The sequence below is a fragment of the Hyla sarda genome, chromosome 8 (genome assembly GCF_029499605.1).
Source record: "Hyla sarda isolate aHylSar1 chromosome 8, aHylSar1.hap1, whole genome shotgun sequence".
Lineage (NCBI taxonomy): Eukaryota > Metazoa > Chordata > Amphibia > Anura > Hylidae > Hyla > Hyla sarda.
In genome coordinates, this window is record NC_079196.1 from 107,829,695 (window position 1) to 107,841,856 (window position 12,162).

The 12,162-nt window shown below is 40.5% G+C and overlaps 1 protein-coding gene across 3 annotated transcripts in view; it reads right to left on the bottom strand.

Annotated features, from left to right (window-relative positions):
- Nucleotides 1–669: 669 nt before the first annotated feature.
- MDH1B (malate dehydrogenase 1B) overlaps nucleotides 670–12,162 on the bottom strand; it is a 59,326-nt gene continuing 47,833 nt past the window's right edge. For 2 of the 3 annotated variants that reach the window (XM_056533624.1, XM_056533626.1), the window contains exons 9-11: nucleotides 10,451–10,590; nucleotides 5,057–5,126; nucleotides 675–1,023 (exon numbers count right to left, since the gene is read on the bottom strand). In XM_056533624.1, coding sequence (XP_056389599.1) covers nucleotides 5,067–5,126; nucleotides 10,451–10,590 — 200 coding nt within the window. In that variant the 3' untranslated portion in view covers nucleotides 675–1,023; nucleotides 5,057–5,066. Of the gene's footprint in view, nucleotides 1,024–5,056; nucleotides 5,127–10,450; nucleotides 10,591–12,162 lie in introns of all 3 variants that reach the window. The other variant, XM_056533623.1, reaches the window with a different exon arrangement.

A 12,162-nucleotide genomic window follows, 5' to 3' on the forward strand; every position in this document is an offset into this window, starting at 1 on the left:
ATTAAGATTTTTTAATAGAAGTAATTTACAAATCTGTTTAACTTTCCGGAGCCAGTTGTTATATAAAAAAAGGTTTTGCCTGGAATACCCCTTTAATATGGACTAAAATGTGTAATATCCAAGTATGTACAATGGTCTTTCATTCAACTGTTGTTCTACCTCCATACTTCTATCTAATAAAGGCATGGTGGCTCCGTGATTTCAACTGTTGCCTTGCAGTGCTAGGGTCATGCATTCAAATCCCCACAGGGCAACATCTGCAAGGAGTTTGTATTTCAAAAGACACCTTCAGAGGTACAGTACATTCTTCTAGGTCAGAAGTGTTATGTGCTGGATGACCTACACAAACATTAGGTAGGTAGGATGAAATAACTATCTTTCTATCCTTGCACAATGAAGGAGCACTTCAAATAGTTCAAAGACAGGGGGATAAGGGCCCGGATCCACAAGTCCAAGAGAACACCGCAGTAAACAGCCACAGAATTACTCCAAACGTACTTTAAAGTTTTGTATGCTGAATTGACCCCTTTTGGAGTAATTCTGGATCTGTGTTCTGCTGTCTTTTTAGTATACCTAACTATCTAATTATATTGAGTAGGTATCTTCTGTGATAATGATGTTTTACAGTGCTGTTTGCAGTGATCTCACATGTTAAGCATAGCAGGGCAGATGAAAACAAACTACCACAGCAGCTGTAGAAAGTATTTATGATGAAGAAGAATCTAGAGATAGCACTTTTTCCACCAGCCTGCATGGCTTTCTCACTTGAATATATTGAAAAAAGGAATAGTGGAGACTCATAATCTAAAACACTTCACATTTTATGTTTTTTTTTTTATATTTAAATATCTGTTAAAATAATTATTTTTACAATTAATCTTATTTTGTAATGACAGACAAAGATCCTCATTGTGTGAAAATATGTCAAATGATAATAAACCGCTGCAATTTAGATGCGCAGGTCAGATACCCCACTGAGTAATGAAGAATCTTGGTTTGGTTCTTTTGATGAATTGTCCTCCTCTGAAAGAAGTTGAAACATGCAAAATAATGTTACAAAGGGTTAATTCTAATGGGGTTTTCTAATATTCCACTACATTTAGAAGAAAATACTTATTTGCAAAGAATTACAAAGAATGCCTAGATGCCCACACTATAGCCATTACTTTCATTTTGCATAGGTCCTCCTTGTGCTGCCAAAACAGCTCTGAGCCTCCACAAGACCTCTGAAAATGTCCTCAGGTATCTGGTACCAAAACGATGGCAGCAGATCCTTTAAGACCTGTACATTGTGACCTGGGCCTCCATGGGATAGACTAGTTTTTCCGCAAATTTACAGAGAGGATCAATCAGATTAAGAGCTAGGGAATTTGAAGGCCAAGTCAACACCTTGAATTGCGAGGTTTCTCAAATAATTCCTGAACAAATTTTGTAGTATGGAAAGATAAGTTATCCTGCTGAAAGAGGCCATTGCCATTAGGTAAATTGATCTGAACCATGTTTAGGTGTATGGTATGTGTCAAACTAACATACACGTCTATGCCAGGACCCAAAGTTTCCCAGCAGAGTTTGCCCTGAGCATTACACTGCCTTCTTTTCATAATGCATCCTGGTGCCAATGTACATGCACTCAGTAGCTTTGTCTAATGTAAAAAAAAATAATCATCGGACCAGACTGCCTTTTTCTTCCAATCGCTCTGATAAGCTTTCCTATTATTCCTGTTTCCAACATAGTGGGGGAAATTTATCAATAGTGTCTGTTTGCATTTTTCCTTTTGTTTTGTTCCCTAAATCTAAACCAACATTTCCTAGATCAGTGATGGCGAACCTTTTTGAGCCCGAGTGCCCAAACCGTAATGCACGCCAACTTTTTTTCCCCTCAAAGTGCCAGCACAGCAATTAAATCAGAATACTGAGGTTTAAGTTTAGAAAAAACAATAGCGCAATTTGATAATGTGTATAATTAATTATAAATAAAATATAATATATAAGCATAAAAAATGCAAAAGATGACAGGGACGGGAAAAAAGATAAAAACAAGAAAGTGTAAATGTGGGGGTCAATTGATCACCAATGGATCATAAAAAACACCTGTTGCTATAAAATATGTGCGGATAGTGACAATATATATAACATAAAAAGTATATAACGATGTGAAATGTATATCAAACACAAGTGTATATAAGGTGCAATGTGCGGCAAAAAAATATATGTGTAAGATAAATTCAATAAATCCGTGCAAAAAGAACAAGACAAATAAAGTGCTGATATATATACTTGACCCCACATGTAAAAAGAAGGTAGATTCCACGTCCCTGCGATCACCTCCAACGCGTTTCACCGTGACCGCACATTGCACCTTATATACACTTGTGTTTGATATACATTTCACATTGTTATATACTTTTTATGTTATATATATTGTCACTATCCGCACATATTTTATAGCAACTGGTGTTTTTTATGATCCATTGGCGATCAATTGACCCCCACATTTACACTTTCCTGTTTTTATCTTTTTTCCCGTCCCTGTCATCTTTTGAATTTTTTCTGCTTATATATTATATTTTATTTATAATTAATTATACACATTATCAAATTGCGCTATTGATTATTATCATTTTTATGTATGCTATATAGCTATATACGATTTCTTCATTTGTGTATGATATATGTACTCTTTTTTTGTAGTCTAAATAAAAATTATATATTTTATTGATTTGATGTTTATTGGTTTTATTAGATTTTTTATTTATTTATTTTATTACATATATTTTTATGCTTAGTGGGTTTACCCTATACGCTGTAGTGGCATATTTATAGGTTATCTAGTTGTTGTTTTGTGTTTTCTCCAATTTTACTTAGACCACAGTATACAGGACTTTTTTAGGTTGTTGTTAGAAAAAACAACTCATACAGTTGCCATAACTAATTAACATCTTTTGTTGTATGTGTGTGTGTTTGAGGGGTGCTGTGTGTGTCTGAGGGGTGCTGTATGTCTAAAGGTGCTGTGTGTGGGGGTGCTGTGTGTGTGAGGTGCTGTGTTTGAGGGGTGCTGTATGTCTAAAGGTGCTGTGTGTGTGTGTGTTTGAGGGGTGCTGTGTGTGTTTGAGGGGTGTTGTGTGTGTGAGGTGCTGTGTGTTTGAGGGGTGCTGTGTGTGTCTGAGGGGTGCTGTATGTCTAAAGGTGCTGTGTGTGGGGGTGCTGTGTGTGTGTTTGAGGGGTACTGTGTGTGTGAGATGCTGTGTGTTTGAGGTGTGATGTGTGTGGGGGTGCTGTGTGTGTGTGTTTGAGGGGTTCTGTGTGTGGGGGTGCTATGGGTGCTGGTCTGCTGTGTTTATGTGGGTGTGTTGGGGAAGGGGTGCTGTGTGGGGTAGGTGCTGTGTGTGTGGGAGTAGGGGTGCTGTGTGTGGGGGTTAGGGGTGCTGCAGATTATTTTTAATACATTTAGAAATGCTCATTTATTTATTTTAACAGCTAACCCTCCCCCCTTCTCATTTTCTTACCTTTGGAGAAGGAGGGGGGAGGACACAGTCAGCCCTGGCAGTCCAGTGGTAAGTATGGTTTCTTCCGCGCAGAATGCTGTGTGGCGCAGCAACGCTCCACACAGCCGGCTAGCAGGAGGACGGATCTTTTCAGATCCCTCCTCCTGCCTTTCCGGTAGAAAGCAGAGTATGCTGTGTGGCGCAGCGACGCTCCACACAGCCTGCTCACAGGAGGACAGATCTTTTCCGATTCCTCCTCCAGTCTTCCGGGTAGCACAGTGGAAATCCGGCGCCAGTGTGAGGTGGAAACTTGTGACCCGTGCAGACTTGCGACCGTTACTCCTCTCAGATCTTCGAAGGTTTCCGAAGCTAGAGCTGGGTGGAGCGAAGGCAGAGCAGAGGACGCAGGTCTGCACGGGAGAAAGAAGCCACGCCCCCTCATCTCCCCATCCCAGAGGACGCAGGTCTGCATGGGAGAAAGAAGGCAGAGCAGGGGAGAGAGGACATACACAGCTTCTCATCTCCCCTCCCCCTGCTCTGCCTTCGGAGGAAGCAAGTTTCCACAGGGAAAAGAAGGCAGAATAGCAGGGGAGAGAGGACGTACACGGCTCCTCATCTCCCCTCCCTAATGATTTCTATGTGTGAAGGGGGACATACTGCATGGGCTGGGGATAAAAGGGGGGGGGGGACATCACAGACTGGGGATTATTTCTATGTGTGAAGGGGGCCATACTGCACGGGCTGGGCATGGGGGGGGAGGCATCACAGACTGGGGATGATTTCCGCCCATGCAGTATGTCCCCCTTCACACATAGAAATCATCCCCAGTCTGTGATGTCCCGCTTAACACATAGAAATCATCCCCAGTCTGTGATGTCCCCCCCCCCCCCTTATCCCCAGCCTGTACAGTATGTCCCCCTTCACACACAGAAATCATTAGGGAGGGGAGAGGAGGAGTCTTGTACATCCTCTCTCCCCTGCTCTGCCTTCTTTCTCCCATGCAGTCCTGCGTCCTCCGGGAGGGGGAGATGAGGGGGGCGTGGCTTCTTTCTCCCATGCAGACTTGTGTCCTCTGCTCTGCCTTCACTCCACCCAGCTCTAGCTTCGGAAACCTTCGGAGAGCTGAGGGGAGGAGCGGTCGCAAGTCTGCACGGGTCGCAAGTTTCCACCTCAAACAGGCGGAGCGCATCAAAAGGCATCTATGGTGAACTATGGCCGCGCCATCACTGTCCTATAGGATTAAAATGAGAAATCTAATGGTTTTATAAACCAAGAACACACTCCCTATTTTAAATTTTAATGCAAATTCTAATGTCTGTGGGTTTCTTTCTGATTTTCTAGCACATGTGAGATACAATTTTGGCACATAGGCAATGCACCAAAATTGTGTCTTACAACCCAAGTACAAAGTCTGGGTTTGAGAATAATAAATCCCCATCATTGATGGGGATTTATGCTGCCTAATATACACCCACCCTTGACAGTTGTCACTGTCACAAGATAACATTGTCACAAGGGATTATAATGTTAAGGCTGATTAGTGTAAACATTCTACAGGTTATAACTATTACCAATGGTCACTTAAAGTTCCTCTGATACAATTTTTTCTTCTTGAGAAATACCAAAAGCAATGCTCTTTTCCTGAAATACAGATACAAGATTGTTAAATAGTAAAAAATATCACTCTGCATTTTACAAATAAATCATACTATGGGGGAGATATTCAAAAACTACTGTAATTGCTGTTACACTGATATTACACTTTTTTTCTCTTCAAATTTTCAAAGGTCTCGTTATGAAAATATGTGAGAGTTAATTTTCATGCCACTTTAGTTTTTTCGCACCAAAAATCGCCAATTTTGTCGCCGAATTGGATTTTTTTTGTGCCAACATTGACGAGTTTGGTGGCAAAATCAGCTATTTTGCCACCAAAGTTGCTGATTTTCACACCAAATTTTACATCCCAGAAAATTCTGGTGGAAGCATCTCATGTAATATTCCATGATTACTAGTGCCTAGACAAGCGATAACTGTATGAGTAAAACATTTCTAGGGCTTAAATGTGAGTGCAGGTGCAGTGACCATGAAAAAAAATTTTTTTTATATCATTTTCCAATAATTATTTATTTTTCAATAATTGATTAAATATAACCTTTTCCCCAAAAAACTAAAAGGAAAAAAAAATTAAATAAAAAAAAAAAAACTACAACCATTTCTGTGATTTCTACACTAGCTGGTGTGAAATTTTTTTTTATGTAAAATGGACTCTTACCCCTTTTAAAAATAAAATGCAAAACATGACATTTACATAGTCACGTCCACTTTTGCAAAACTGGTGTGACTAGTTTAAACCTTGGATAATTCTCTTGTAAAGCACTTTGAATATCTGATGTAAACTGAGTGAGTTTTCCATTTCGTCTGCTTTCAGTATACACTTTGAATATCTGATGTAAACTTTTTTGCGCCAATATTTTTGCGCAAAATGCAACATTTTTTATGTTAAGAGTTTTGAATATGACCACCTATGTGTTTTAAACACTACTTTAGTAAGGGCCATCAAAAATAAAATCCTGTTTAGTATACAGTATTTCAATTTAAAGAAGCACTCAATTTTTGCATACTGCACACTCACCATTACTAGTCCTGCAGCACCATTTGCTTTATTTCAGTACAGCTGCATCTATGTGTTTCTTTAGAGTAACCTGGTCAGATGATCAAGAGTCTGTCTTTCCAAACCTTCCTGTGCTTAATGTGTCAGAGAAGGATATCAGTTTTGGGGTTTGAATTCCTGTGAACTACAGGATGAGATCCCCACCTACCAGATCCCCTCCTACTAGCTGTTCGATTCCTCCTCTCCCAGCTCCATCTGCTATCTTTTTTGGGATGAAGAAAAAGGGGGAGATTTATCAAAAACTGTGCAGAGGGAAAGTGGTGCAGATATCCATGGCAACCAATCAGATTGCTTCTTTCATTTTTAACCCCTTAAGGACCAGGGTTTTTTCCGTTTTTGCACTTTCCTTTTTTTCCTCCTTACCTTAAAAAAATTATAACTCTTTCAATTTTGCACCTAAAAATCCATATGATGGCTTATTTTTTGCGCCACCAATTCTACTTTGCAATGACATCAGTCATTTTACCAAAAAATCTATGGCGAAACGGAAAAAAAAAAATTTGGAGACAAAATTGAAAAAAAACCATGCCATTTTGTAACTTTTGGGGGCTTCTGTTTCTATGCAGTACATTTTTTGGTATATGGGTCGGTATGGGTCATTTTTTGCGCCGTGATCTGAAGTTTTTAGCGGTACCATTTTTGTATTGACCGGACTTGTTGATCGCTTTTTATTCATTTTTTCATGATATAAAAAGTGACCAAAAATACACTATTTTGGACTTTGGAATTTTTTTGCGTGTACGCCATTGACTATGCGGTTTAATGATATATTTTTATAATTCGGACATTTCCGCATGCAGCGATACCACATATGTTTATTTTTATTTACACTGGTTTTTTTTTTTTTTTAATGGGAAAAGGGGGGTGATTCAAACTTTTATTAGGGAAGGGGTTAAATGATCTTTATTCACTTTTTTATTTCACTTTTTTTTTTGCAATGTTATAGCTCCCATAGGGGGCTATAAACACTGCACACACTTTAACATTGATCACTGGTTTCTCATAGGAAGCCAATGATCAATGATTCTGCCGCTTGACTGCTCATGCCTGGATCTCAGGCACTGAGCAGTCATTCGGCGATCGGACACCAGGAGGCAAGGTAGGAGACCCTCCTCGTGTCTAACAGCTGTTCAGGATGCCGCGATTTCGCCGCAGACATCCCTAACAGCCCCCTGAACTAACTGGCAGTGATTTACTTTCATTTTAGACGCGACGTTCAACTTGGAATGCCGCGTCTAAAGGGTTAATAGCGCGCGGGCTATTAGCCACGGGTCCCGTCCGTTGTTAGAGGCCGGGCCTGACCCGCTATGACACGAGGCCACGTCACATTATAGAAAGGGAAAGGACTCAGAACGTCCTTGGTCCTTAAGGGGTTAACCCCTTAAGGACGCAGGACGTAAATGTACGTCCTGGTGAGGTGGTACTTAACGCACCAGGACGTACATTTACGTCCTAAGCATAACCGCGGGCATCGGAGCGATGCCCGTGTCATGCGCGGCTGATCCCGGCTGCTGATCGCAGCCAGGGACCCGCCGGCAATGGCTGACGCCCGCGATCTCGCGGGCGTCCGCCATTAACCCCTCAGGTGCCGGGATCAATACAGATCCCGGCATCTGCGGCAGTTCGCGATTTAAATGAACGATCGGATCGCCCGCAGCGCTGCTGCAGGGATCCGATCATTCATAACGCCGCACGGAGGTCCCCTCACCTTCCTCCGTGCGGCTCCCGGCGTCTCCTGCTCTGGTCTGTGATCGAGCAGACCAGAGCAGGAGATGACCGATAATACTGATCTGTTCTATGTCCTATACATAGAACAGATCAGTATTAGCAATCATGGTATTGCTATGAATAGTCCCCTATGGGGACTATTCAAGTGTAAAAAAAAATGTAAAAAAATGTAAAAGTAAAAGTAAAAAAAAAGTGAAAAATCCCCTCCCCCAATAAAAAAGTAAAACGTCCGTTTTTTCCTATTTTACCCCCAAAAAGCGTAAAAAACATTTTTTATAGACATATTTGGTATCGCCGCGTGCGTAAATGTCCGAACTATTAAAATAAAATGTTAATGATCCCGTACGGTGAACGGCGTGAACGAAAAAAAATTTAAAAAGTCCAAAATTCCTACTTTTTTAATACATTTTATTAAAAAAAAAATTATAAAAAATGTATTAAAAGTTTTTTATATGCAAATGTGGTATCAAAAAAAAGTACAGATCATGGCGCAAAAAATGAGCCCCCATACCGCCGCTTATACGGAAAAATAAAAAAGTTAGAGGTCATCAAAATAAAGGGATTATAAACGTACTAATTTGGTTAAAAAGTTTGTGATTTTTTTTAAGCGCAACAATAATATAAAAGTATATACTATTGGGTATCATTTTAATCGTATTGACCCCCAGAATAAAGAACACACATCATTTTTACCAGAAATTGTACGGCGTGAAAACAAAACCTTCCAAAATTAGCAAAATTGCGTTTTTCGTTTTAATTTCCCCACAAAAATAGTGTTTTTTGGTTGCGCCATACATTTTATGATATAATGAGTGATGTCATTACAAAGGACAACTGGTCGCGCAAAAAACAAGCCCTCATACTAGTCTGTGGATGAAAATATAAAAGAGTTATGATTTTTAGAAGGCGAGGAGGAAAAAATGAAAACGTAAAAATTAAATTGTCTGAGTCCTTAAGGCCAAAATGGGCTGAGTCCTTAAGGGGTTAAAGAGACCTGTGATAAATGAAAGAAGCAATCTGATTGGTTGCCAACTGCACCACTTTTCCTCTACACAGGTTTTAATAAATCTCCCCCATAGTACATATACACTTAGACTTTGTACACACATTGGGCCTGATTAACAATGAGTGGAGTGCAGTATTCTGTGTGTTTTTTTTTCCCCCCAACAGGTATTTTTCCATGGTATTTACAAATTTTTCCTACATTTTGCACTTTTCCCTAAAATTGTTTTTTTTTTTTTTTACAACTGAAATACTAAAATTTTATGTGGGAACATTAATAAATATGTTGGAATAGTCAGTGACACGCCCCTTTTGGGGTTTTCCTGGAAAATGTTAGGATTTTGATAAAACTGTCGGGAACACAGTAAATGAGGGCCATTATGTTTCTAGGTGGCTACTTTTCTCTTTTTGCTGATTTATCCCAAATTTCAGCAAATAAGGGGCTAATTTACTGCAATTGAGCAAATCACAGTAAAAATAAGTAATTTGTACAGCAGCTTTGAAAAATCACAGTAAAAGCTGCCAAAATGCAGTAAAAATTTGAAAAATAGTGTAAAAATTCAATATGCAAACAGAGCCTAAAGAATTCAGAACTTAATAAAACACCTTAATTGTGATTATTGGTCAAGTCACTTTCTTCTAATGGCAATATTTCTCTGCATTAAAATAAGGAAACACTTTAAAACCGCGTGTAGTGTGAAATGGCAGTAACACACATATGAGATCACCGGGATAAACTCCAGCACTAGCAGTCTGATTAGATGTCCAGGTGCAATGATCAAATGCCACACTTAAAAGGGGTACTCCACTGGCCAGCGTTCAGAACTAACTCCCATCACGCCCTCTCCATGCAAGTTTATGGGAGGGGCGTGATGACACGCACCCTCCCACAGATTTGCATTAAGGGGGCGTGGCCGTGAAATCACGAGGGGCATGGCCAACCCCCGCAGCGTGAAAACAGCGTTCGGAACATTTAGTTCCGAACACTGGCAGTGGAGTACCCCTTTAATCTCTCTGCACAGCCAGAGAATTCATTTGAAATGAAGCCTGCAATATCAAATCCCGGAACAGCAATCAGAAATGCCTGAAAACCCATGCATGTCAGATTAGGAAAACCAGGTAAGGAGAAAGAAATAGAAGAACTCCTATATTATTCTGTAAGCAAAAAGAGAAAAAAAAAAAAAAAAAGTATTGAGTCGTATACTGTATGCATAAGGCTTAGCTATAGGGTTCAATGGCTAATAACTAGCTTGACTGTTTTATATTAATATACAAGGAATACAAAAGTGTGGTATACTACATGTTTGTGGCTCACAAAGTAAAAATATACTCATGTAAAACGTAAGCATATTTAATTTTTTTTAAACAAATATTTGGTTTAAATACTAAAAGACATAATATTAATATCTTAACAGCATAACTGATCAGCTGAACTGATTTATAGAAGAAAAGAGCTAAATGATCATGAGGCCTTTAATATTGTTATACCATAACTTTTAGAACTAAAACATTGAGTGTATATCATTCATTACTAGATTATTTATAAACTAGAATTTAACCTTACCTTAAGTAACTCATCCGCTGCTCGTAACAATGTCTCTTTTACATGATCCTGAATTGCTACTTGTGCGCATACCTGCCATTCTCCATTCTGGAATGTAACAGGCATGGAATAAACAATATCAAATGGAAGATTAAAAAAACCTAAAAGTAAAAGGAAAATAAAAAGTCACTTAAACAGTATGCATACTATTGCAACTTTTTAAGAATAGCTGTAATCAATGGAAAAAGGAGATTTTTTTGTACTCACCTTAAAATCTCTTTCTCATAGCATTCATTGGGGGACACCTATACTGATGGGTATATGCTCTTGCCACTAGGAGGCACTGACACTAGGATAAAAAAAAGTCGGCTCCTCGTTGGCAGGATATACCCGCCCACTGGAAGTGAGGCAATCAGTTTTGTCACAAAGCAGTAGGAGAAGTCAACAAAAAAAAATGTCTGAAGGACCCTAGAAATGAATCCCGGCTAAAAAGAACAATAACCGGAAAATAATATTTAGACAAAAAAATGAAGTAATGAATGCTATGAGAAAGAGATTTTACGGTGAGTACAAAAAATATCATTTTCTCGGTCGCTCTTCATTGGGGGACACCTATACTGATGGGACCCCAGCGAAAGGGCAGCAGTCCCGAGACCGAACCCACTCATCCATAGGGCCTACGGACGAGACCCCCAGGCCAGAAAAAACCGAGGCCCAAAAACAGAGCTCCTGGAAGATCCCCCCATCCATGGAGATGGACTGGGACGCAAAAGGAAGGGACTGTCCTTCGCAGAGATTCTAAACCTACATAGAGAGACAGGAAAAGTTTGACTAGGAAGCCAGATGGGCCAGAACCATCCTGGAAGGGGGTAGGAAATCAATTCTAGGAAACAGAGAACCAGACAGAGGGCTAGCCCGGCTGGAAATCACAAATGGAAAAGGGCACAACAAGAGAACCCCATCTAGAGTCAACCGATTCAAGGGAACATGGCGTAAAAACGCATAGAGAGAGCAGTGTACGCCTGAGTAGAAGGCGAGCACATAAAGATGGAGACCAGAAAACCACTAGAAAAAAGAAAGATGGAAACCAGCTCTAGAGAGGCCTGGTGCAGAAGATCGATGATCTAAACATCTGCAGACCCAAAACCCCACGAGCACCTGGGAGGTGAAACAGCTCAATTGGTGTAATCCGGAAGACCGGAATGCCCTGCATCTCGAGAGAACCCCCAAAGGAGGAGCCGGAAGGGAATAATGGCCCAAAAAGTAGCAGAATGCCCAGAAAAGGGGTATCCTGGACACGGGAAGAATGAATGGTGAAGAAAGGAGCGGAAGACTATGAAAGGGGAGTATCCGGATCACCAATGTGGCCGACATGGGAATTGGGGGTTCCCAAGTCTCCTAGAGGACTTACACCTGACAGGTAAATAAACCAACGTCCGCGAAATGCTCCGGGTGACAAACATCTGTGCAGAGACAAGAAGAAGTGCAGAACAGAAAGATCGCCCCATAAACAGGATCACGGAGAAGTCTGGGCAGGACCGCTACACATGCCTGAGACCTCAAATGTAAATAAGGCCCAAAGAACCAGGAGGGCCTACCTAGAAAAGAAGGCAAGCCACAGCATCCTAGGATAGTGTCTAAGACAAAGAGACTAAATGGTCTTGGACCCCAGTGGTCCGAGCGGACCAGAGCACTCCAAAGCAACAACTCATCAGGACGGGAACGGAGGGGAA